The sequence below is a fragment of the Panthera tigris genome, chromosome X, assembly GCF_018350195.1.
Source record: "Panthera tigris isolate Pti1 chromosome X, P.tigris_Pti1_mat1.1, whole genome shotgun sequence".
Lineage (NCBI taxonomy): Eukaryota > Metazoa > Chordata > Mammalia > Carnivora > Felidae > Panthera > Panthera tigris.
In genome coordinates this window covers 122,917,336-122,944,618 of record NC_056677.1, presented here as the reverse complement: position 1 = coordinate 122,944,618, position 27,283 = coordinate 122,917,336, and the positions used below count along the sequence as shown (strand labels likewise).

General features: G+C 46.4%; 1 protein-coding gene across 5 annotated transcripts in view; it reads right to left on the bottom strand.

The window, feature by feature from the left end:
• The window catches only part of MTMR1 (myotubularin related protein 1), a 63,872-nt gene that overhangs the window by 20,162 nt on the left and 16,427 nt on the right, over positions 1–27,283 (bottom strand). For 2 of the 5 annotated variants that reach the window (XM_042975266.1, XM_042975263.1), the window contains 9 exons: positions 21,832–21,907; positions 19,173–19,267; positions 18,437–18,544; positions 15,837–15,938; positions 15,433–15,516; positions 14,245–14,394; positions 13,123–13,311; positions 2,761–2,946; positions 2,123–2,329 (listed from right to left, as the gene is read on the bottom strand). In XM_042975266.1, the coding sequence (XP_042831200.1) occupies positions 2,123–2,329; positions 2,761–2,946; positions 13,123–13,311; positions 14,245–14,394; positions 15,433–15,516; positions 15,837–15,938; positions 18,437–18,544; positions 19,173–19,267; positions 21,832–21,877 (1,167 nt within the window). In that variant the 5' untranslated portion in view covers positions 21,878–21,907. Of the gene's footprint in view, positions 1–2,122; positions 2,330–2,760; positions 2,947–13,122; positions 13,312–14,244; positions 14,395–15,432; positions 15,517–15,836; positions 15,939–18,436; positions 18,545–19,172; positions 19,268–21,831; positions 21,908–25,612; positions 25,667–27,283 lie in introns of all 5 variants that reach the window. The other 3 variants (XM_042975265.1, XM_042975267.1, XM_042975264.1) reach the window with 3 other exon arrangements.

The window sequence follows — 27,283 nt, the reverse complement described above, 5'->3', positions numbered from 1 at the left end:
ATTGAAGCAGATGATACGTGCCACGGTGCTGGATACACAGTGCCGCTCAGTAAAGTGAAGCCATTAACAATCCTAGGATCTCACTACCATGGCGAACCCCAGCGTCAACAAGTAGGGATGGGAGAACGTGTGCATGTGCCCTGACGTGTGCTGTGCAGGGCCGCTACTGGAGTCTCAGTAGGTGGCCTTTAGCACTGCCCACCTAGTCAAGGGCCCCTGCCGGCCTCCTGTCTTCCAGGACACACAGTGTGGAGAGGAAAGGTGGAACAGAATGCCCTGGGAGCCTTCAGAGATGGTCAGATGCAAACATTGGGGAAAACTCCACACTCTCTCCTCTCCCAGGGAGAAGGAACAAAGGAGTTCGCGATGATGTTTAAAATAAGCACAGGATCTAAAAGGTACCCAGCACGGGCCAGGCCCTGTCTGAGCACCTGATGTACACAAACTCCCCTCCTCTGTAAAACACTCCACTTTGAGAAGGGAACCAAGGCGCAGACAGGGAAGGCATGTAGCTGAGGACCGGACAACAGCCCCCAAAGGGCATGTGGTTCAAAGCCTGTGGAACTTCCTTTCCCTCTCCTCATGGACAGTGCACTTGGTACCCCGTGGTGGGAGCCACTGAAGCTCTCCACTGCCTGTCCTGCTTTCCAGAAGTGGATCTGAATGTGGCTTCAGGGAGTTTTCCAATGCACAGTTAAGATGAATCCCCAATGGCTTAATGACCGAGAAGGACGAGGAACAGCCATTAGGACTAAAGCACAAAAATATGTACCAGATGATGGGGGCACCCAGTTGGCTCAGTCAGTTAAGCATCCAACTTCAGCTCAGGTCAGGATCTCACAGTTCATGGGATCGAGCCCCACGTCGGGGTCCATGGTGACAGTTCAGAGCCAGTTTCAGATCCTCTGTCCCCCTTTGTCTCTGCTCCTCTCCCACTTGAGCTCTCACTCTTAAAATAAACAAATTTAAAAACAAAAGAACACCTACCAGATGACCCAGTAATTCCACTAAAAGGGAAATACCCAAGTGTGAAAGCAGGCTGTTATGGGCTGAATTTTGTACTGCCCCAGTTCCTGTCTTGAAGCCCTAACCCCCAGGGCCTCAGAATGTGACTATATGTGGAGATAGGGTCCGTAAAGAGGTGATTAAAGGGAGGGTGGCAGGGTGGGAGGGTAGGCCCTAATCCAATCTGACTGGTGTCCTTTTAAGGAGAGGAAATTTAGACACAGAGACACCAGAGAGGTGCACACAGAGGAAAGGCCACATGGAGACAGAGTGAGAAGACGGCCGCTTACAAGCCAAGAAGAGGGGGCTCAGGAGAAACCAACCCTACCAGAACCTTGACCTTGGACTTCTGGCCTCCAGAACTGTGAGACAATACATTTCTATTGTCTAAGCTACTCAGTTTGTGGTACTGTGTATGGCAAAAACTTGTAGGTCAATGTTCATAGCAGCATTATTCACAATAGCGTACTGCTGGAAATAATTCAAGCATCCACCAACATAAATGAATAAACAAAATGTGGTCTATCTATACAAGGGAATGCTATTCAGCTATGAAAAGGAATGAAATTTTTACATAGGCTAGAATATGGATAAGCCTTAAAACCAGTGTGTTTAATGAAATAAGCCAGTCACAGAAAAACAAATATTATAGGATTCCACTTATATGAGGTACGTAGAACAGGCAAATTCAGAAAGCTAGAAAGCAGGTTAGTGATTGTCAGGGGCTGGGGGAGAAGGGAGATGAGAAGTGACTACTTAATGGGGTGGAGAAATGTTCTGGAACTAGACAGAAGTAGGGGTTGCACAACGTTGTGAATGTACTAAATGCCACTGAGCTGTATGCCTGAAGATAGCTAATTCTGTTATATGAATTTTGCCTCATTTATGTAAAAAAAAACATACCTACACTAAAAAAAATTCTAAAAAACAGAGTGCCCTACCAAGAAACATACAATGCTGAGGGGCCCATCGTCTTCCATTATGGTGACTCAGGTCAGACACAGAGAACCCACAAGTGTGTACATGTGTGTGTGTGTGTGTGTAGATGTGTGGTGTGTGTGATACGCACATGCATGGGAAAGAACAGTCAAGCACATACCTCACTGTCTCAACTTACCAGGGCAAACCTATGTCCGAAGCTTATCCACTCCTTTTCTATGAGAGCCTCAAAGCCTTTAATGGTGCGGTAATAACTGTCCAACATCAGCATAGCCAGAGAGGTCAGCTGGGCTGTTCGGTCCCAACCATCGCTGCAATGCACCACCACCGAAGTTTTCCCAGATTCTATCTTATCAGCAATTCTTACTGCCCCAGCAAGAAGCATCTTCAGAAAAGAAGGCACATTAGAGCAGGCTACATTTAATTTCTAGGACAGCATTTAATTTCCAGGACTGTGAAGAATGCTGGAAGTTCAGGTCAATAAACCAAACAATGCAATCAACTGAGGATCATTCGGAAACAGTAACATTGGGGGTGGGGGAACACCTTACATGAAGAAAAATGACAGCAGTAAATACAGTCCTTTTTTAAAGGGCCACAAAGGTCTTTAAAAACCTGATCTGAGGCAAGCATTATCCCTTTTTATGTCACAGAAGCCCTCCAACAAAGACCACCGTCTGGATACTGCCCATGGAAACTGTGACAGCAAAGATGTGCTTATTTCCAGTGTTGAGAAACCACATGGATGACCAGATTTATGGCAGGTACAGAGAGAAATCTTAACCAGAAAGCGTGTAAAGGACCAGCCCACTTTACCCTTATATACTCCAGCCAGTGCGTCCCATCCACGTTGGAGAGCCACCGTGCCTCATCGATTGAGGGGTACACGATCTCTTTCAGTTTACGCAGGGACTCTCTCATCACGTGAATGTTGTGGATCTCCAAGAACACAAGCTCCGCGTTGGGGTAAGCACCTTCACTTTCGTATCCTCCACCCTTGGCCTGTGAAAAACAAAAGATACATCACTTCATCTGAGTTCCCAGTTCTAGTCTTTCTAGTGCTATCACACGGAGAGCACTAAAGAAGCGACAAGCTCATCTCTTTGTAATCAGCCTCCCGATCCTCGTGGGACTCTCCCCTGGCTGCTGGAACACAGTACCCCAAACTACGGGGCTTAACACAACAGAAATGTCCTCTCACGGTTCGGAGCCCAAATCAAGGTTCTGGCAGGGCCGTGCTCCCTCAGAACCCTCTTGGGGCAGAGTCTGCATCTTCCAGGTTCTGGTCGCCCCAGGTGTTCCTGGTTTATAGACAATCACTCGAATCTCTGCCTCATCATCCCATGGCATTCCCCTTGGGTCTGTCTCTCCTCTTCTACTAAGGACCCCCACTCAGACTGGATTAGGACCCACCTGTGAATGAGGCCACATTCACAGGTACCAGGAGTTAGGGCCTCAGCATATTTTTTGATGGAGACACGATTCAACCCATAACAATCGTCCATCACCCATCATCAGTTTCTAAGCCATTAACAACTGGATCCTACTCTAGGTAAGTTAGATTTTTAAGGGTTCTCTTAGTGCTATCTGTCTGAACAGAGAAAGGTTGTACTACCGCAACATTTCCGTATAATCAAACTATTTGTAAATCTCAAAACAGGGAAGTTTAAGCCACTGAAAGGAGAATGCAAATGAAACAAAAGTGGGGGATATGGCTGGCTCTTTGGTAATCTCCTAACAAAATCTGGCCTATAGTTAGTTTATATTCAACATTCAAAATCCATCCATGATGGGAATGTAGAGATATTGAAACCCTAATATATTGCTGGTGGGAATTAAAACTGTGCAGTCTCTGTGGGAAAAAGTTTGGTGGCTCCTCAAATTTAAACACAGAATTACCACGTAACCCAGCGGTTCCACTCCCACCGAAGACAGGTACTGCAACAAAAACCTGTACGTGAAACACCACAGCGGCGCTATTCACCATAGCCAAAACCTGGAAGCAAGCCAAATGTGCATCAGTGGGTGAATGGATCAACGAAAGGTGGTCTCTGCATACCGTGGAACATCACACAGCGACACAGAGGAATGAAGTACCTTAAAAACATTACACTGACTGAAAGAATCCGGGCCCCAAAGACCACATATTGTAGGATTCCATTTATATGAAAGGTCCAAAACAAGGAAATCTATACAGACAGGAAGTCAATACGCAGTTGACAGGGGCTGGGGGGAGGGGAGAATGGGCAGCAGCTGCCAGTGGGCACAGGGTTTCTATTCGGGTCTATGAAAGCATTCTGGGGTTAGACAGTGGGGACTGTCGCACAAAACTGTGACTATTATCAGAAATCATTGAATTGTGAACTCTGGAATGGTTAAAATAGCCTGAGTAACAGTATAGGAACTTTATCTCCGAAACACATCATAAGTGCATCTGTGAACCCAAAGACCACATTCTTCAGTTAGGCTCCAACCACCATCTGAGCAGGTATTACGCCTGGCCTGGAGCGAAATGCTGGGGTGACAATTATGAACAAGCAGAGACCCTGGTCCTCCAGGCACTCAAAATCCGGCAGGGTACGCAGGTGAGGAGAGGGCACATGCAGCACAGGGGGGCAAGTGCTTTGCTGCTGGAGAGCACAGGGTACACTGGGCATGAACGGCCAGGCCCGAGAGGCTCCCAGGGGAACAGAAGAAAACACAAGTCAGGAAAGCTTTGCCGTGTGGAGGAAGGTCAAGAATACACAGGGCAGAGGGGCCATGGTGTGTGGATGCCCAGAGATGGGGGAGGACACGGCTTCCCGAGATGCAGGCAAGTTCAGCTGAGAGGACCCCACGGCAGTGGGGAGAGCAGCATGAGACTTGGCCCAGGGCCGGATGGCATTGGCAAGGGGAGGGCCAGACTGCACACAAGTGTGGGGAGGGTACCACCAGACTTGCGCTGTGGAGTCCGCACTGACTGCGCTGGGTGGAAGGGCCTGGAGGAGGCTGGGACCCCCACGGGTAGACCAGCTCAGAGATGGGCACTCATGTGGCTGAGAGAATCCCGGTGCAAGCAGCAGGGCAGACAGACGCACCTGACTGGAGATATTTAGGGGGCAACAGAAGTAAGTAGGACATGAGGAGGCCGGGATACCGATGGCTCCAGGCTGGGTGACCCAAGAGTTGGTGAAACCATTTCCTGAGATACAGACTATTACAGAACAGATCGAGCATTCAGCTGTGTGTGTAGTGAACGTAAGATGCCTGGGAGAAATGTAAGTAGAAGAGTCTATGGGCAGCAGGTCTGGAGCTCAGAAGACAGGTCTGAGCTGTGGCCAGCAATTCAAAGTCACGGGCATTTGCAGGATACTGGAGGACAGGGGACTGGCATGTTTAAGGACATGCATCCAAGGACAGCGTGTAAGCGAAGACAGAAGCATAGGCCAGAAGCCTGAAGAAGGCCAACATTTAAGGCACATAAAACAAAAGGGATGGAGAAGAGCAGCCAGAGACCAGAGGAAAAAGAAAAAGGGAACAAGTACTGAACTATGTCAAAAGGTTGAGAAGGCAAGGAAAATAAGAGCTGGAAAATATGCACTGGATTTTGTGATGAGGAAGTACTGGGTGAGCACAGAGACGGGATGAGCTAGTCTCACGGCGTGAGGGGCAAGTGAGCAATGGGGCAGCAAGAAAACCCCTCCGAGACGTCCGTGTGTAAAGGGCAAGAAAATGGCAGTGCCAGCTGGAAGGGGACAGTGACAGTGGTTGGAGAGCTTATCTGTGTAGATGGGAAAGGCTTCATGGCAAGGAGGGCAGAGAGGAAGGCACCCCTCCACCATTACAGGAGGCTTCCATGGTTGGCAGTACAAGGTAGTTTCTGGATACGGTGGCAGGAGGGGAGAGTGGTCCTGAGGGTTGGTTTGTCCTCTGTGCAGAAGGGCAAGGTTAGGGGGCGCCTGGGTGGCTCAGTCAGTTAAGCGTCCGACTTCGGCTCAGGTCATGATCTCGCAGTTCGTGTGTTCGAGCCCTGGGTCGAACTGTCTGTGAGGACAGCTCAGAGCCTGGAGCCTCCTTTCAGAGTCTGCGTCTCCCTCTCTCTCTGCCCCTCCCCCGCTCACCCTCTGTCTCTCTCAAAAATAAATAAAAATGTTAAAAAAATTTAAAAGAAAAAGAAGAAGGGCAAGGTTAGCTACCGAGGATGAATGGGGTGGGGCAGGGTCATGTATTAGAAAAGAGTCATAAATGGGCTGAAGTGGTCTCTGGAGAGCCTAGGGGATCGGGAGGAGGGACTTCCAAGCACCACCGAGGGCCTCAGAGGCTGGAGAATTCCAGCGTGAATCTGGAGTGGTTCCAACCTGCACATTGTGAGCCTCTGTTCTCACGGCACATTCGGCAGTCTGGGGTGCTGGCAGGACAAACACGGGCAGGAGAACTGAACTGGGCCGGGTGGGGTGCCAAAGGGCTAGTGGGCCAAGGTGTTGGCCGGAGGACAGTAGGCAGGACAGCCTAAGGAGGCCAGGGCTGAGAGGGAGCCAGGAGGCTCTAGGGACAGGCTGTGGAACAACCTGGCACAAGAGGCTGAGGTCCGAGAAGACAGGCTGCATCTAAAAAGTCAGAAGGCAAGTCGTTCCGGGGAAGACAGGACTGTAGGTGGCTGGCTGAAAGCCCAGACACGGACATGGGAGCAGGTGCTAAGTAGGAGATAAAGTTTGCAAGTGGCAAATGTGACTGGCAGGAAAAGAATTTCATATATTTGGATGCCAGCTATACTTCAAGTTATTCCACAGAATTATAGGAGACGCTTTCGCTTCAAGGAAACACTTTCGAACACCCACTATGGACAAAGCAGTCTGGAGCACAGCCCTGCCTCCATGACATAATCATCTTTTCTTAAAAAAATAACCTAAGCATCCAATGAAAATACTGCCGGTTAAGGTAGTAACAGCATAGAATGGAGGTTAAAGGCGCAGGCTTTGGCGGTAGGGGAAATGGGCTTGTAATCCCAGCTCTGCCACCCAGATGGTTATAGGGTCCTCCCCATTTCTCTGCACCCCAACTTTCCCACCCGTGAAACCTTCAAAGCACCGCTATGCAAATTAAATGCCAATTAAATGAAGTAAAACCAGTTACAGTAATGCTAATCCACGCAAGGCTTAGTGCTTCCCACCCCACAAGATTCTTAAGCACTACGACGTGATGACCTCATCGAGCACCTTCCATGTTCGTAGCCCTGCGCCAGGTGGCCGTACTGGACCCAGTCCCCGCCTGACAGAGCCCAGAGGCCCGGGGAGGCCACTCTGTGAGGTGGTGTGCTGGGCTCAAGCTGATCCAGCACTTCAGCACGGAGGAAGCACGTGCTAAGGAGGAGAACCAGGAGAAGCTTTTTAAAGGCAATTTGTTGCCCAGAAACCGATTACTAAAGACACAAATAAGACAAATGAAAATCAGGAAATGGCCTTATGGAAGAAAACGGACGCAGAGAACAGGCATCTGGAGGTCTTGACATGGAAAGGGAGGGAGGCTGAGAAGGGGTCCCACCTGTACCCCAGAACGAACAGGGGGAGGGGTTTCAGAGCATCCCGGAAGACTAGACTTTGCTGACCAGACCTCCCTGTATAGGGGCAAAGCAGGGTTCTGGGGAGAAGCCGGAGATGTTGGGATGCTGTTACCCACCGGCCCCAAGGCCAAGCTGACAGCAGTGGCGGCAGCGTCATCCCCAGCCCTCACGAGAAAGAGAAACACAAACACCCCTGGGGAGCAGCCAGCTGAAGGATGGACTCAAGTTTCTCTGGTTTCAGACCAGCTGGCCCGCACTTGGTGATGGCCTAGCAGGCTGTCAGCCCAACCGTCTGCCCATCCTCCTCAGCACGGAGGGCTCCTGCGTGACAGACCGGAAGCCTCCTAGAGGGCAGGCAACTGCCAAAGGCCAAAGGCATGAAGTGGCGGGACAGGGTCCCCACGCCCTGAGACTGCAGAGTCCACACATCTCTCTCCAAGTGTGGGCTGCATATTTGCATCCCCCAAATCCATGCACTGAAGCCCTAATCCTCAAAATGATGGTGTGAGAAGGTGCGGCCTTTGGGAGGGGATCGGGTGGTGACGGGGGAGCCCTCATGAAGGCATCAGTGCTCTTTTAAGAGACAGAAGAGAGAGTGCCTCTTTCTGCTCTCGGCAGTGTGAAGACACAGCGAAAAGGTGGCTATCTACAAGTCAGGCAGATACTGAGTCTGCTATTACCGTGACCTTGGACTTCCCAGAATCCACAGCTGAGAGAAGAAATGTCTGTTGTTCATAGGCCACCCAGCCTACGATATTTTGTTGGAGCACTCTGAGCTAAGACTCCTCTCACTCCCAGTTCTCCTGCTGGACACTCCTCCTCTCCTGGCATCTAGGACGGGCCGCTCCCTCCCTCCTTGGGGTCTCCTCCCACCACTTGAAACACCCCTTCCTCCCTTAATCCGTCTCCTGTCCTCCACAGATGGCTCGCACAACCTGGACTCCTTTGGTGGCCTCACCCCTGCCTGCCCCCAGCCTGTAACCACCACCTAGCATGCTACTGGGCCCCAACCCTAACGTTCAACCTGACCTTTCGCTGAGCTCCACAGCATTCTCTTCCCCACACAAGCTCCACAAATGCAACAGTTAAAACTAAATTCCTTCCCCCCATTTTCACTCTCTCAAGGAACAATCAGACTTCAAAACCCTTTGGTGACATCACAGTGGTTCCACAATGCAGTCTGGACTTTTGAAATTAACATACAATGTGACCTGTCATCAGATCCCCTACATGGCAACTATCCACTGAGAGATGAACCCAACCCGACCCACCGACCCCTCGTTCCAGCCATGGAGCAGCTATTGTGTCCTAGCTGGGTTCTGGGGGTCCTCACAACAGTCCCTTCCCTGCCACCATGGACCCAACAGCCCAGCTGCTAGCTATGCACTGAGTGAGGAAGTGCTACCGTGCTCAGAGCTACAAAATGTGCCAGGCGCCACAGCGCAGGGGGAGCTCCGCTCATCTGGAAAGACCTCCCCGAGGAAGTGACACTTGAAGTGTCATCTCAAGGATGGGGGAGTGCTTAGCTGTGGGGGCGAAGGCTCTGAGGGGACACTGGGACCCACTATGGGAACTGAAAGCAGCAGCACACAGGGGGGATGTGGCCCTGGGAGCCATGGAGATAGCAAGGAAGGGCCGGGCTGGGGGAGGGCTTTCAAGGCCCCGTTCAGGAAGTAGATGTCGCTGCCTCCACGTTATGAGACTGTGCGACACACTGAGAGCCGGACACTGAGAAGATCACTCTGGCCATGATATGGACACCACACTGCAGGGAACCCCTACACAACACTCGCAAACCACATCTCGCAGCATATGAAGGAGATTGGACACCATGACCGAGGGGGATTGACTCCAGGAACGTAAGGGGGTTGTACGAGTTTCCTAGGGCTGCACCAACAAGGTACCACAAACTAGGGGGCACAAAACAACACAGACTTATTCCCTCACACTTCCGGAGGCTAGAGGTCCGAGATCAATGTGTGTGGCAGGCTTGCTTCCCTCTGGAGGCTCTGAGGGACACTGTTGCACACCTTGCTCCGGGCTTTTGGTGGCAATGCTTGGTGCCACTCGGCATGCAGCTGCGGTGCTCCCATCTCTGTTCGGTCATCACATGGCCACCTTCCCTGTCTGTGTCTGTCTCTATGTGGCCTTCTTACAAGGATGCCAGTCACTGGATTTAGGCACCCCCCTCCTCCAGTATGACCTCATCTTCACTAATTGCACATACAAAGACCTTATTTCCAAATAAGGTCACATTCTGAGGTTCCAAATGAACATGAACTTTTGGGTGACACTATTCAACCCACTACAATGGTCAATATACAAAAGCCAGTCGGCATAATACACCAGAGTACTAAAATGAAGAAGAAAAAAAAACACTATCATCTCGATACAGGAAAGGTCTTTGAAAATCCAATACCTTTCGTGATAAAACCACTCAAACAACTAACAACAGAAAGGAAGTTCCTTAACCCAGTAAGGGCATGTTGAAAAACCCACAGCTGATACACCCAATGATGAAAGACTGAAAGCTTTCCCCCTAAGATTAGGAACAAGACAAGGCTGACTACGTGCACCCCCTCTATCCAACATGGTACTAGACAGAGGTTCTTGCCGGGAAATTAGGCACGAAGAAGAAATAAAGGGCATCCAGATCGGAAAGGAAGAAGTAAAGCAGCTCTGCTTGCAGGTGACATGATATTACATGCAGAAGAGTTAACCAGGACCTAGACAGATAAATGTCCTTGCTCACTTCTGAGACACCACACCACTACAGTTAAAATCATCGTAGACATGCGGTTTGCTGTCCTGCTTCCGTGTCTTCCACGTGACATCACACACAGCGGGCCGCCCTTGCTCTCTTGGATGTTTAGAAGAGTGCCTCTGTGAGTACAGAATTTCTCGGCCTTCTCGTTGCCCTGGGATAGTGCTGCGACATCACAGACAGGTGGAAAGATGGACGGGGTTAATGACACACCAGTTAAGGGAGCATGGGGAGCTAATTATGAATGACCCCCTGTGGGAGGCTGAAAAACACTCCCTCCCACCCCCGGATATCTACATCAAATCCTGGGTGATTGTGAATGTGACCTCTTTTAGAAAAAGGGTCTTTGACTCATAAAATCAAGGATCTTGAGATGAAGAGACCATCTGGATTATCTTGGGCGAACCCTAAAAGCCATCAAAGGTACCCTCAGAAGACAGAGGGGGGAAGACACAGACACGTGGATGAGAAGCCCCTGTGAGAGCCGAGGGAGAGATGGATGCACTGTGGCTACACACACAGAGCAGCCTCCAGGGGCTGGAAGGGGCAAGGAACAGACTCTCCCCTGAAGCCCTTAAGAGGGATCACAGCCCCGGCAGCTTGCAGACTTCTGTCCTCTCGGACTGTGAGAGAAGAAACTTGTGTTGTCGTAAACCACCCAGGTGTTTGTGCCAATATGCACAGGGCCGCGGGCAACTCCTCTCCTGCCCATCTCCTTCCCCGGCCCATTCCTCTGCCAGTCTTGTCCATATCCATAACTGGCACCACCAGTCATCCACCCCCCCCCCGCCCCCCGGTCATACAACTGGGGTGGCAAGTTCATGGGCATCACGTACTGTGGCCGCTACACACATCCTTCTCAGTTTTCATGCTTACGTCTCCCATCTTGCAGAAGACGCGCCTGGGGCTTACGGCGAGGTCAGTAACCTGGCCAGGGTGCAAGGGCACCAAGGGCAGAGCCTGGAGGAAAAGCCAAGCAAAACGGATTGGGAAGGCAAGGGTTCTCATGGCCCCACCTCTCAGGCCAATTTGGACACACTGAAGCCATTACCTGGGGGATGGCTGAGCAAAGATGTCAACCAGGCAAGTGGATTGAAATGCTGTCACGACTTCAGGAGGGATCAGGGTGAGATGGAAATCCGGTGTCAAATTCAACATACAGAGGGTGTCTGGAGTCACGGCATCGGAGAAAAAGGCCCCGGGGAGATGGTGAAAAGTAGAAAAGGGGAGCCCGTATGGAGTTCAGGAAGCACCACCATTTGGAGGTTAGGAACGGGGGGAGGGGCTAGTGAAGGAGACTGAGCAGCCCAGGCTGGAGAGAGATCCAGGGGCCGAGATGTCACGAAGGCCAAGCGGACAGAGCATTTTCCTCTGAGGTCAGGAATGGGGATGGCTAACACGAACCCAAATGCTCTCTCTGGGACAGGCCCTGTCCCAGGCCATTTACAGCACTTCCTTCACGTTGACTCCAAGAAGTAGGCGTACCACCAGTCTCATTTTAGAGACGAGGCAATTGTGGTCTAGAGGGATGAAGTCGCTGCCCAGGGTCATGAAGCAAATAACCGTGCTCCTTTGACCCTCCCTCAGAGCACGCTTTATGTTCTCCATGCCACACTGGATGCCACTTGGCACACTACGTGACTGCTTGCTCAGCGTCTCTCCCCAGTGCCTAGCAAGCCCTGACACACAGCAGGCACCCAAGGACTGAGGGAAAATGCCATGTCCGATGCCCTGTTTGACCTACAAAGGAGAAGGTAATGGCTTCTCTCAAGAGTGAGCAGAGGAGGCATGAGGTAGGGGTTTTGGAGATCATGGTCAATGACAGAATAATCACCGTAGCAAGAACCGGCACAGACTGCCAAGAGAAAGACACTCCCAAGCACTGCTGAGGGGACACAGGCTGGGCATGGGGTTGGTGACCACACCCTCAGACCTCTTCCTTCATGCCAGTCTCGTGAGCGACGTGCTCTGCAACACTGTTAGATAGGGACCCGCGCCCGTCTCTTCTCACCTACCACCAAAGCCACTCAAACGCCTCCTCCTCCGTGAAGCCTTGTCCAACTTCACAAGCAGGGCTAGCCAGGCCCTCTCCTGGCCCCCCTGCATGTTGAGCTGACACCTCCTATGATACAGCACCTCGCCTGGTCCACCTTCGTATTCCCCAGCACCTGGCCCTAGTAGGTGCTCATTACACGTCTGTTACCCAAGCGTCATTTCACAAGTAAGCATGAGACGGTAAGGGCTGTCGCCACCTTCCTGATCCCTGAAAGCACTTACAGAGAGGGCCAAGTCCTCTGACTGCCAGATGTACGCCTGCAGTAACACACTGTCAGAAAGTCATTCTTGGGCAACAGAAATGACGCGGTTGAGAGCCTTCCCTACTTGGAGGCCAGGTGCTGGAGGTGTGGTCTTATAGCTGTGCCTGGGTATGAAGGATCCTGCCCCCTTTGGCTGGTGGTGATCAAATGGCAGCTGTGTGCACATGCCACTGCCGCATATGATTTATGGAAACTTTGTGTATTTGCCCGGTTGGACACAGGTGACCGTGTTCTAACAGAGACCACATATGTCACAGGTTAAAGGGACTTCTAGCGGCCTCACCATCATTTCACTAAAACTTGATTCTTTAGGTGGTAATTCGCTTTCTGGGCCTTTGCTGACCTAGTGGAGCCGACAGGATTGTGGAGAAGCCGTGAAAGAGACCCCACATGTAGGCCCACAGGCCACATAGCAGGGATGAACAGCTATGGGCTGCTCCGATGGAGCCCACCTTCAGGTGGGGAGGAACTCAGCAGTCCGACTGAACCGCAAAACAATCTATGGCCACTGCATTAAGAAAAGATCCACCGTTTCTGCAAGTTTGTTGACAGTGTACCTTGTTGGTATCAGCAACGCTGTTTTGTCGGGCATCGAAGATGATAAGTTTGTGAGACTGTGCATTAGCATCCATTATTGTTTGCAAGTATTTTTCATCTTCTTTGCAGCGTTTATCATTGGGACCCACAAGTGGCTGGCTGCAACGGGTAATTGTTGCCTGACTTTCTGGATGAATCCATGATAACACCTGGTGTTTATAAGCAACAAACATTAGTACAGTTCCCCTGATCACCCTGATTCCCCTGTTCCCCGATCACCACGCCTTAAAAATAAGTTCTCTCTTCAAGCACAGCTTCTTCTGCGTACTTTTCTCAAACATGATGGGTAAAACCAAGCACAGCATGATAGTGGCCATGGAACTCACTGTTTTTGAGTCAGGTTGGAAGGAGTCTGACTCGATAAGCTCCAAAAATCCCCTTCCACCACTAAAATTGTATTCTACGAAAAACAAACTAAGTCAAACTATAACTAATGTCAAGCCCCACTCCTATTTGAATGATTAGTTTTATTTTGTCTCCTAATTTAAAAACATCTTTGTATCTTAACCATCACATATGTGGCAGGATGAGGGCAAAGTGAAGACGGTCCCTTACAGGATCTGAAACTATGCCCCCAAACCTCCCATTTTCCTTAAGCGGCCAAGAGACTCGAGATTATACCCGACCACAAATGCTAAGTTCAAAAACGTTCACTTCCTCCTTGATTATGGTGAGAGGGTCACAGGTGTGTATACATATGTTCGATCTCATCAAGCTGTACATGTGCAGGTTTTTGTATATCAATTATACCTCAATAAAACTGGCTAAAACAATTCACCCCCTGCTGGCTCCTATGTCTACTTTTGTAATGATGTCCCTGTTGTGCAGCTATAGTATTCCACTTAGCATCTAAGAAAGCGTATTTGCTCTAAGAGGACTCATGGAAACCAGAGATGCACACAGTGTCAACGCAAGAGCACGCTTTCTTGCCACTCCTTCCTCATTTGCAGCTGCCTTTTGAGGTTTTTCAGCTGAGTTTTCCACTTTCTATTTTGTTCACTAGAGTTTTTCTGTCTTGTTCTTTCCATGTTAGATCTCATACAGAGTGTGTTTGTGCCTGAGTGATGATGTTTATCACTTACGGGGACTCTGCCTTTTGCTCGAAAGGCCGCCACTTTTGAAAGGTCATCATCTTTTACACTAGTTGGCACCACAATGACAGCAGGATAGGTGTCGCAGAGCTCATAGCTACTGTTCACTTTGGATATTTTCCAGCTCTCATTTGGCAAGCCCTGTAGCACATTAGAGAAGGCAGGGGAGGGGGGGAACAAACTTTTACACTTTCAAAAAGTACTAGGCATGAACCACATCCATTTCTTATTTTCCCCTAAAATCCATTTATAATTTGTTGTTCATTGGTACTTAAAAGTTTAAATATATATTTATCTAACATAATCCATTTCTTACCCATGTTTAAAAATGTAATGAAACAGAAGAATTTCTAAACATATTTTAAAATGGAAATTATATACTAGAATCGAATCCCATATATATTTCTTGTTGTGTTTTCTTTTTCTTAAAAGTCTATTTATGTATTTTGAGAGAGAGAGAGACAGCATGAGCAGGGGAGGAGAAAAGAGACGGAGAGAGAGAATCCCCAATATGGGGCTCAAACTCACGAAACCGTGAGATCATGACTGAGCTGAAACCAGGGGTTGGACACTCAACCAAGTGAACCACCCAGGTGCCCCTCTTGTTGTATTTTCTATATAGAATGAGGATGGTGTTGCCTCTGAAAAACCCACGAAAGTTGTTTAGGAAACAACATGTACATGAACATGTACAGAAACTTTTTACAAACATCTATAAAATAAGTAATGTAAACCACCATACCAAATATACAGTGGGGGCAAAGATTAAATGTCATGCAAACAGTCTAAGAACATCTTGAAACTGACAATGCACTGAAAACTACATAGGTATAGGAACACCACAGCATACTGATATAGTCAGGCCACACACATCATCTGATTTAAGCCATTGGTTTGATCCTTACTCATCAACTCATCACCAGAGTATGTAATAAAACCCACCCCAGCCAATTTGCTTTGTAAACCCCTGTGCTTGTACTCCACTCGGCCTCTGGAAAAAGGACGAAGAGCAGCGTAACGAAAGGTGTGGCATCGGGAGAATGAAGAGCCTACAGGCTAAGTGAGTCACATACACAACCTGTTTCAAATGGTTTCTTCTCTGCCACATTCCTAACCTCTGAGAAAAGGGAAAAAAAAGCTCCACCCACTATTTTCGGTTCGATAAGCATCATACTTTACCTGTCTCTTATATTCAGATACAGGATCATAAACTTTCCATCCGTTTATCGGAAATTTTTCTTTGTAGTTGAATGCAAAGAGAGTCTGGATACAATACAAAATATACATGTTGGTATTTCTCTGCTATATCATATATCCAATACTAAAGCTGTTCATTCAGCTCATAGCTGAATAGATTAAGATTTCTACTTTAACCTATAAATTTTGAAGCAACAAGTTGGCAGTTTTCTTAATCGTTACACAGAAGTTACACAGAACTGACAAATTTTAAATATCCTGGTATTAGTTACAAACAGAGAAAAATGAGATGAAAGAAACCTCTGAAAAAAAGGAAAAATTAAACATGACTTTTGGACACCCACCCCCCAAATGCATGCAAAAATGGTTTATTTGGGTGTACTTACCTGCCCATTAGAAAGAGGAAATGCGTGTTTGTTGAGGTTCTCAAATATCCCAAGTTTACTCTGTTCTTCCTGTTTATAAGCAAGTCGCAAGTTCCTCATATCCTATTAAACAATTAGCAAAACTCATTTATTCAACATTTATTGAGTATCTACGAGGCAGCCACCATGCTATAATGAGATTAATCATGTTAGATATTGCTTCTACTAACAAAAGCCAATGAACAGAAACACTCCCCACAAGATAAAAGCAACTGTGCAAACTGGAATAAACGGGACATGTTGGGGAAAGAACTCATCCAGATGGAACCAAGAAGGCGGCTCGTGCCTGGAAGATGTGCGACCGGGTCCTGTGCACTTACTGCTAAAGCTGTGCCCCAGAATCATCAGCTTTTAGCTGCCCGAAGAGTCGATTACAGATTTTGCACCATCCATACACCAGAAATACACCAGAGGTACTCATAGCAAGGACTCTATGTCACATAAAGACTATGTCCCTCGGTGCACTCCTTACAGAAATTATAATGCCGTTTCTCAAAATCACAGTTTCTTAAATGCCCCACCATGCAAGCTGCTGGCCGCGGGCCCGAATGCAAGCCCACAGGAGCACTCCTAGTGATGTGGCTCCGACTTTTCCCCAAGACTGCTTTGAACAGGACCCCCTGACCTTTTTAAACTTATGCCATTGATTAAACACAAAAATCTCAGTCTTCTTTAACATTACATGTAATTCGAAGATAAATATGACCACAAAGAAATTACGAGCAAGAGCAATTTGGGAAGTGATGAGGTTATTGTCGCAATGTTACTTCTAACAGAGAAGAAGGGAAAGAACTAAAATGTCCCTCAACAGGGTCTGGCTAAATAACCTATAGTACTGCTAAGGGAATACTGAAGAGATGTTAAAAACCAGAAGCAGTTCTTTCTGTACTGATGCTGAGGGCTTCCAAGACATATTGTTAAGGGGGAAAAGAAAGGGACAGAACGGTCCATGTAATATGCTACCATCTACATTTGTAAAGACCATACATACATGCTTGTGCACCCAGGATGTGCAGGGAAGTTGGAAACAGCGGGTGCCTGCACGGAGTGGAACAAGGTGGCTGGGGGTTGGGTGGACAGAGACTTACTCTTTCCTACACACACCTTTGGTACCTTTTGAATTGTGTACCACTTGTTAAAAAAGAAACAAACCCTACATCTTGGAATGCTCCCCGGCATGAGCTGAGAGGGCTGGGAGTGTGGCCCTAGTAATACTAGGCTGGAAAACATTTTAAAGCAGCTATTAGCAAATGCTCACCCCAGCCATGAAAACATCTTCTTTAAACAGCCACAAGGCACCTGCCTAAACAATGTAACTTCCTGGTGCGCCCTCCCTCCAAGCTCCTCCCGCTACAGACGTGGTAGCTCATTGAGCTCTCTCGCTATTTAGGATTGCTGAGAGAGAAAAGCATTCTCAGCAAAGGAAAGAACGCGTGCGAAGACTCCAAAGTGGCGGGGGGGGGGGGGGGGACGACAAGGTGGACGTGAGCAGCTAAAGGAACCGGGATGGCAAGAAGGAGGGTAGGGTGGTTGGAGAGGACACTGCAGACGGCAGTCATCCAGCTCAGACACACGGGCTTTGGGTAAATTTTCCCTCTAGCCTAAGGATGATGGCAAACTACTGGGGAGTTCTAAGAAGGGAAATGTCATGTTCCCAAAATGCAGGATCAAATCATCGCTCTGCTTTAAGTTGCACAACTGTTACACACATCTCCACATGTGGAACCCCGGCCTGTTCTAGAAGGGCAAATGCAATTTGGCACAGGATAGCACAGCCATGTAGTGTCCATAGGGAGTCTAGTGTGCCAGCAGATTCATGATCTGCAAGAGTAAAGGATTCTTTGAAAAAGTGGGTTCAACTGCACTCTGGGGCCAACTGGAGGGAGCTGTCTTCAGAGACGTGATCGCAGCAAACAGATGGGCAGGAATGCAAACCCCGACTGTTGGAAGGGACCTTGGCGATGCTGCACAGGCTCTTTCCCAGAACTTTAGGTAGGGGCGTTAATAATGTGTGCCCCATGAGGTAAAGTATTAGGGAATAAAATATACCAGTTAAAGTGTTTCTTAAATGACCAGTCATCATTAAAGTAATCACACACATTTCTACTTAACCCAATGGAGGAAGGGTAGGAAACCAAACATAAGCACGGCTCAGGTGTAAGTGCTGACACTGTGTGTTTAATCACAGAATTTATGGAATACTGCTGTTCCTTCAGGAAGTCTTTGACCATCCTCTGTTTTGAAGGGTAGTGTTAAAACAACAAACTGAAAACAGTATTGATCTCTGCTTTTCACTTGGTTTCTCTGAAATGTAACAAATAACACCAGCGGTTACAGGACCGCATTTATCAGAACACTTCAACAGAAAAGAAGAGGTTTACTTAGACTGCTTACATAGTGGTAAGAATTAGCTGATACAAGTTGTGAAGAGGCCCCTGTCCAGAAAACACTGGAGTTACTAACAGTAGCAGTTAGTTTCACTGCCCAAAGACCGTGAAGAATGCGTCAGAAAAAGCTCCAAGCTGACCGCCCCCTCTGTTTCAGCCGTGTTTGTACAATACCTTGCACACGATCTCTATACCACAGGAATTGTCCCCGTGGCTCTGTGCTCCGATCTTCTCAACTCTGCTGATCACACCAAGGGGAACATCAAGAACAAAATTCGGGTCCTGGGTTGACAAATTAAAAGGAAGACCTATCATTGTCGGTCAGCAGCGCTTTCATACTTAAAGTATTCGCTGGGTTAAAACACACATTTGTTTATGTCACATTTCCTCTTTGTCCCAACTACAAAACAAAAGTCTGATTTATAACCTGCTTTATGAAGTAGATGTTCAAGACTATAACTCAACGCCTCCCACCAGGTGTGATACTTTATTTTTTGGGGGTTTTTTATCTGTTTAATGTTTATTTATTTTTGAGAGACAGAGAGAGACAGAGCCTGAGCGGGGGGAGGGCAGAAAGAGGGACACACAGAATCCGAAGCGGGCTCCAGGCTCTGAGCTGTCAGCACAGGGCCCGATGCAGGACTTGAACCCACAAACCGTGAGATCATGACCTGAGCTGAAGTGGGATGCTTAACCGACTGAGCCACCCAGGAGCCCCTGTGACTGCTACTTTAATAGCATTTTTTCCCAGATGCACAATCTGTTTGCAAATGTGCACATGTTAAAACTTACCCTCCGGTCCTCTCAGGGTGATGGGATTTCAGGTTTCAGGGTTCTTTGTACTTTCTTCGTTATTGTTTACTTTGTTTTGAAGTGTCTTTAAAAATGAAATACCCCTTTAAAAACTTACCCTCTCCACACTTTTGAAGTACATCTTAAAGTCTGTCACTGTTAGGGTTCCAGTCACTGCTCCCACAAATGGACAAATGTACATGACGTCTTTCACTGAAAGAAAAAACCCAGAGTAGCAACTTCTGCCATAGACATGGGCTTCAATAAATCTTGAGCTTCCACGTATATATATTTGTGATGCCAGTTTTCTAGGAATTTTACATTTTTATTACATTAAATAACAACATAGCTAGTCTTCGTAAGAAAATTTCATTTTAGGGGCGCCTGGGTGGCTCAGTCGGTTGAGCGGCTGACTTCAGCTCAGGTCATGATCTCACGGTCTGTGAGTTCGAGTCCCGCGTCGGGCTCTGTGCTGACAGCTCAGAGCCTGGAGCCTGTTTCGGATTCTGTGTCTCCCTCTCTCTGACCCTCCCCCGTTCATGCTCTGTCTCTCTCTGTCTCAAAAATAAATAAATGTTTAAAAAAAAAAAAAAAGAAAGAAAGAAAATTTCATTTTGTAAAACAAAATTCTGATTTGTTTATTAGGGAGGCCCTTAAGTAAAGGGCCTCAAAATAAGTTACATTTTGTCATTGTTCTCCAGGTAGTTAACATTTTCCCTGAGTGATAAATTCATCATATTCAAAAACACATTAATTAAACTCTGAAGACCCTGGGCTGCTGTTTCATAAATTACTGCTACTGAGAGCTAATGCACCTGCAAAGGAAACTGTTTTACAGATGACAAAAACTAGAACCGCATCAGTGGACTGGAAAATGGCTTCTTTGCCTCAAATTACTTATCAGCTTCCATGTCGAGTTTTCTTATTGTTGATCCCAACATATTTAGCATCACTCTCAACAACATACTGGATTCCTGCGGGTTTTTGGAAGGTCACACCTGTCCCAGAGGTACCACATTCTCACCATCTTCTCTAAGTGCCACTCCACAGGAATAACAGGGGCGTACACGGCTACATAGGAGTTTCGGTGGGACCTTTAAAGGCACTAAAGTTGTCATCCAGCCAGATTCTCAAAACACTTCCATTAGACTTTTCCACAGCTCAGTATCTAACAAGCAGCGCCTGTTGTTGGGCTTAGAGGGCAAAGCGGGCAGAGTCGCTGCTTACAAACAGCCAAGCCCTAGGAGAGGCACTACACAAAAAAATCACCATTATACTATAGCCTCACAAATGCTATCATAACCCTGTGGACACAGTAAGAGCTCGGAAAAGGATCCACTCAGATCAGTAGGGAAGGAGGGGGGTGAGGAGGGATGGGGCAAAGGGAGGGAACAAGAAGAGAGCACAGAGTTGTTGGAGGTTAGCAGGGCTGGGTCAAAGCATGCAGCAAGGATGATAGCACATGAGGCCAGAGAAGACTTATTCATGAAGGTTCACAGCAGCTTTATCCGTAACAGCCGCCAAGTAGAAACAGCCCAAATATCTACCAATAGATGACTGGATAAGCAAACTGTTGTGTAGCCACACAATAGGACACTGTTTGGCAGTAAAGAGGAATGAGTGTTGACCCTTGCCACAATGTGGAAGAATATCAAACTAATTATGCTGAGTGGAAGAAACTCGACAAAAGAAGAAAATACTCAATGATTACATTTCTATAAAACCGTAAAAAATACAGTCTACAGTGCTTGGGATGGGGGAGATGGAGTGGGAGGCAGGGATTATAAAGGGCCCGAGGAAACTTCTGGGGGTGATGGATATGTTCATTATGTTGACTGTGATGATGGTTTCCCAGGTGTATAATGTGTCAAAACTCTTCATGTTGTATATTTGAAATCTGTGTGCTTTGCTGTCTAGAGAAGGAGAGGCATGATGTAATGAGCTCTGCATTTTAGTCAGATCATTACTAAAGCAGTGTGGAGGCAGGACTACAGGAACTCCCAGAGAAGGAACAGAGAGGCCAGAAGTTCCAGAAGCTAAAGACAAGAGTTTCCAAACCATGGATGGGATGGGATAAGCAGGGTCTGGAGCCACAGACCAGGATACTCAGCAGCAGTATTGTTTGGAGGTCCTGGTAGGAGAGCCCAGCTACTCAGACGTTCTTGACACAAGACGATTATACTCTGAGACTGAGCACAGTCTCTGGGAGGGCACCATGAGGAAAGAAGGGAACACTCGGCGTGGCAACTAGACTATCCAACCCACCCCGGCCATCATGAGGTGACCAGGTCGTGACCAGCCGCCCTCCCTCGCACCCACGGCACGGTGCACTGGGTTGTTAAACTGTTAAACAGTTAAAGTTACAGTTGTAACAACGCGAGGTGGCAACACACCCTCTTTTCCTTGTGATCAAACTGTACTTTCTGGAATCTCATAAGCCACTGAAATTGCTCTGCCGACTTCTCAAAACTTTATTAAAATAGGATATGGATCTTCTGTCAACATATTTTCCTTACAGTGAAGGACTGCAACAAATCATTACTTTACAGTCGGCGTCTAATCAGCCTTCGGTTCACACTCAGTTGGAACTTATAGTAGTCCTATATAGTCTTCTCTCTCTTCAGGTCATGAAGACATTAATAAGAATGAATAGACCTAGTCCCTTTGTCCTCTAATTAAATTGGTTTGGCTGATCTCCAGCATATACATCACCCGTGCTCACAAGTGCCATTTCATTTTATGGCTCCCTATAAGCAAAGTGTACTCATTATACTTACCAGTGGCCTTGATTGATTCTCCTGGAAAAAGTGGCGCTTCTTCCATCTGTGCCAGTTTATTTCCATCTCTTAGAGCCTGGCAAAAAACCAAACAGGAGTAAATCTCACTTTCCTGCTGTATACCCGGAAGAATTGCGGCGTCCTGTGCTCTTGCTACGTGGCTATAGAAGCGTGCAAAATGGACGCCCCCTCCCCTTACAAGACAATCTCAAAGCTCAGCATCACAGGACACCATGCTGCATATTCTAGCAAATTGTTACACATATTTAATTCACAGTTAGAAAGCATTAATACAGAAATGGCTTGACATGACAGATAGATACTGTAATCACTACACAGACAGCTATCATAAGGTGCCTCCAGAATTTGGAAATAAGGTCAGAAAAAGGTTACCTTCTGAGCATGAAACTAACACAAATGAAGTCAACATTAGATGTAGGTGCTTAGCTAGCTGTAGACATTCCCCACCCAGCCTATGAGCACTATCTAGTGTGAGAAACTCTGAAATCTGATCTTTAACCAGGGAGGGGGTCTCATGGCAGTAACATTAAGGAAAGCCCTGGGCTTCCGTGTTGCAGCTCAGCTACCCGTGTGTGTGCACAAAGCGTGGGGGTGGGGGGTGGCGAGTGGGCTTGTCAGTGTGTGTCCCATCCAGGCCGTGAGCGCGTGCTCCCATCTGGCAGACAAGAGGATGCCCATCACTACTGTGGAGCAGGGTGTGTCCATCAGCCTTTTCTGGAATCAATGCCCTCTGCGTGGATTCCATGCTCACCAAGCAAATCGCTAATGACTTATTAGGCTTCCTGGCTACAATGATACTGGGAAAATGCTGTCTGGGATGGCTGCAGAGATACACGCCCATATTCCCAAATGTCCAGATTGGCCCTGCTGCCCAACTAGCCAGTTTCTTGTGAGTGTGCTCGGATGGTGCTGGATGGCTCAGGGGAACTGAGAAAATGGTGTTCGAACTACAAAGCTATGGACAGGAGCCTGAGGGGCCTATTCCAAGTTACTGCCACCCCATGAGATGCTGCCAAGGAAACTGGTTACTTTCTCCTTAGCATCTCTGACACAATGTGTCACGAATAAGAATAAGGTGTTCAAAACCTCAGCAATTCCCAAGCCGTGTTTCATAGAGCATTAAATTCCCAGGAGATGTAGTCTTTTTTGTTTTCTTCCAAGTTTAGGTAATACTGGGTTAAAGAAAAGCTAAACTGTGTTTTTTTTAATTTTTTATTTTAGTGAGACAAGTCTTTAGCATGTTAATGCACACCGAATCAGCAAGAGGGCACTAGAGTATGCGGCATTTCCAGTACCTATTTGATCAGGGGCTGCTTTCGCGAAAAAATACTGTTAACATCGGGAGGCCACTAGTGTTCAATGGAAAACAGGTCAGACAATACTAAATTTTCAGCACAATTTTGTGAAGTAAAATTTTTAAAATGAATATCTTTTATAATTCTAAATTATTGGAAATTCAAAACAACCATGATTTGCATAGTTATAAGAATATTTCAATATGTTTTATTAATGGGACTTAAAGGTCAATTTAAAAACCCTATACATCGTAGTTTTATCATTGTTTTATAAGACAAAGAAAGGAAAAAAGGCAAAACATAAAAAGCAGATTCAATGCTAACTGTTGATCAGGGTATGTCTGTCCTATAGGGAGGGCACAAAATGACATGGTCCATCCTCCTTATTAAGACACACAGTTAAAATACAAATTGAGGGTCACTGTTACCTCCAAACAATTTTATTCAGTTCAATTTTTTAGTCTGGATTGGTTTTTAAAACAGTGTCAGCCAAAACTTTTAGGGACATAGAGAACTGTTAAAGGTTAAATGGAGAATTGTTAATAGAATCATTTTTATACTCACGCCCAATTTGGAAACATCTTTTATGCAATAAAGCATTAGCCAATATTTATACTTTTAAATGCCCAGTTTTAGAAATGCTAACAGCATCACCAATCTTAACAGAAGCCTTAATTTGAAAGTCTGCTTTCTCTTGTCTGAACCAGCGACTAATTTTATGACAGTTACAAAGTGAGAAAACTAGTTCAATCAATATCTAAGTTTAAAGTTACTTCAAATATTACACTATTAAAGGTTATTTTAAAGGCTAAATATTATCAACTATAAACCTAAATTCCTTAACTTATATTTAAAAATAAGTGAGGATAGGTTATTTTGAAATATATGTACTAAAGCAAGATGTTCTAATCAACTGAACCTGGAATGGGAGGGGGGGCGGTCCGGGGTGTGGGGAGATGTGATTCACATTAAGCTTTATAACGAGCCATATCAAATACCTTAAAGTCCTCAACCCAGGACAGCTACTAAAATGTTGCAGATGGGACACACCGGTGACTGGGAGCATTTTGAGAATGTACTAGGCTCTCAAGATAGAGGCCACGTCTCTTCTCTTCTACAGTCATGATAGATTCAGCTTGAAATACCTGTGTTATTTCTGTGAGGCATGAACGGGCTGGTGAGACAGAGTGAGACAGACCTCTCACTCACAGGAATTAAATCTGGGACATGCTTTATAATGATGGAAAAGCACCTATCAGAACAAAACAAATGATCCCACTGCTTCTGATTTTCCCATAAAAGGTTTATTTTGTACAGGAAACACATTTAGCTTCAGCATAGGAATTCAAGAGAAGAATAGTTTTTAAAGGCTCATGATTTTGTGAGTACAGTAGATTCCCTTTATAAAGCTGGTGTTAGGAAATGGGACTCACACTGGTGTTATATTAAGCTTTGACTGCAACTACGAAGTTGCACAAGACATGATTTGACCCTTGATTTATCCAACCCATGTACAGTATAATCAGAGAATGGAATATTGTGGACAAAATTTGATCTCACGCACACACCCGGGCCTCTTGGTGTCTTTGCTCCAAGTGTTGCCCAGCTGAAGAATTTCCTGTTCCAGTGACCTGAAAGTGCAGCGGAAGGCCCACCAGCTCCCTGAGTTCGTCCCCGAGGACCCTGCCTCCGAATGGCCCGGCTCCTCTACCACCTTCCTCATCGTGAGTGTAGGCTGCTGGGTGGGCAGTGTCTGCAAGTGGCTGCACGCCAAAAGCAGTGGTTTCCAAATCAGGCACTTCAAGGTGCTTCCAGGGTCACCAAAGAAGGGTGGGCTGGGCAAAGGCACAGCTGAGCATGGGAGGTGTGGGAGTGGCTGGCCATGCTTCCCTGGAGCTGCTCTTCTAGCACTTTCATGTATCGAGATGCGACATAAACTCTGGAGAAAGCTGTGCTGCTTTCAAAGCCTCCAGAGAGTCTAAAGGCACTGAGCAAAGAGTAAGCACTCAAGAATACTTGATGCATGATTTCTTCTTCTGATTAATAAATACAAACTATATGGACTCGCTCCACAAATACTTGTAAGATGCCAGGTATCATGTTGGGCACGGACCTTGCGAATGTGAATAAAGCAACGTCTACATCCTCAAGGAGCACCCTAAGCATATGCATCTGTCCCCTCTCAATCTTTGTAGAGGCATTTCTGAACCCTGTCGTGACTGCTCACTACCTCATGGCTAATCCTACCTGGGAAGACCAAAAAGCACAAATGAACAAATTTCTGGTTGACAAAATGTTGGATAAACCAATTTTTGCAAATAATGTCATAATGGACTCTACCAAACTCGGACAGGAGGGCACTGCTATAGTGGTAAAAGCATTTGCTTTTCATCTAGAAATCTAGTATGAAATGGCTTCTAAGTACACGATCTGTAGCTACGAACAGATGAACACGTAGAACTTGCCACCTGATCAGCTTCAGCTTCAGAAGGGTAGCCATTGTGTTCTTCCTGAATCTCCTGCACAGCACCAGGTGCATGGACAAGAAAAGGCAAAGAGGAGAAAGAGAAACACGTGCAAACAGACAGGTGAAAGGACAGAAGTTTTTTAAAGAGACAGTAAGCATGTAAAAGTCGACACACCTTTCACGGCTTTGCAAATCACATTTTCCCCCTTGGAGTTAAGGAAATAGCATCCTCAGCCTAAAATGCAGTATCTATTCTGTGTTTGTGTTGGGGTGGAAAAATGAAAAGCAAACAAACATCATGGATTTCAAAGAAGGCACTGTCTTTTTAAAATCAAGCAATACTGGGGCGCCTGGGTGGCTCAGTCGGTTGGGCGTCCGACTTCGGCTCAGGTCACGATCTCGCGGTCCGTGAGTTCGAGCCCCGCGTCGGGCTCTGTGCTGACTGCTCAGAGCCTGGAGCCTGTTTCAGATTCTGTGTCTCTCTCTCTGACCCTCCCCCATTCATGCTCTGTCTCTCTCTGTCTCAAAAATAAATAAACGTTAAAAAAAAATTTAAAAAAAAAATCAAGCAATACTACAGCATATGGCAAAGAAACAAAATAACAGACACATAATATGCTTGGAGAAAATAAAGCATACCATTGTAACCAAGTAAAGGACAAAACCAAGCCAAAATACAGAGGCAGTTCATAGACATATATTTTAAACACAGTAAGTATTCATGTACACTAAAGAACTACTGTTCAAGGCTCAACTGCACTAGTATTAACGAGCTTTCCACACGCATGCACATGCACATGGTACATGCTGGAGACATACATACACATGGGATCTGTTAATTACTGCTAAATAAATACTGTGCTTTATGAATCATACCACCTTAAATATTTCTAGTTACAGTATCAATGTGCTTCCAAGAGACAGCTAAAAGGTCACATATCTTTATTTCAGTGTTTTCCAATCCCTTTAAAGGTATACTGTGCTTAATTTAACTACTCCATAGAAGCAATTTGCTTTGGAAACTTTAAAGGCTGGACTGCTGGTTCAGCAGGTGGCAGAAAGCCTATAAATGCCAAAGACGACAAGACTATAATCCCTTTTAAAAGTTTTATCAACTCTCTGAGGCTGAAAATATTAATATGATACTTTTTTCTTCAGGAAACTTGGGCTCCCGTGACTGCATTTCTTTAAAAGGCAATCAGTAAGGAAGTAGCTAAGCTTTAAAAGAGTTACTGTTTCTCACCTTTCATTTTTGTCCATACACTAAAATAGCTACTTAATACATTTATCATCAGACTGAATTTAGTACACAGTTGTTACTGCTACCCTTCAAAGCAGGGTAATTTTTAAAACGCAATGTTTTTTGAAACTTCCATCTTTTTACATGCAAAGAAAAAGCAATCATTCTTTGATAAAATTTTTTTGAAAACAGAAAAACGAATGACTGAATAACCAAAAACCACACAGTAGTTCAAAGTCCATGCAAACGGAAAGCCAAAGACGAATATTTAACGTGAATCAGTGAAAGAAAATGATTCCCACGAGCAAAGGAAAACATGATGAAAAACAAGATTAAACAAAGCTACACCAACTAGGATAACAAGAATTTGATTTAACCTGCTTGTGTTTGTACGGTTTCATTGGCTTGTCTTAAGATTAACATTTTTAA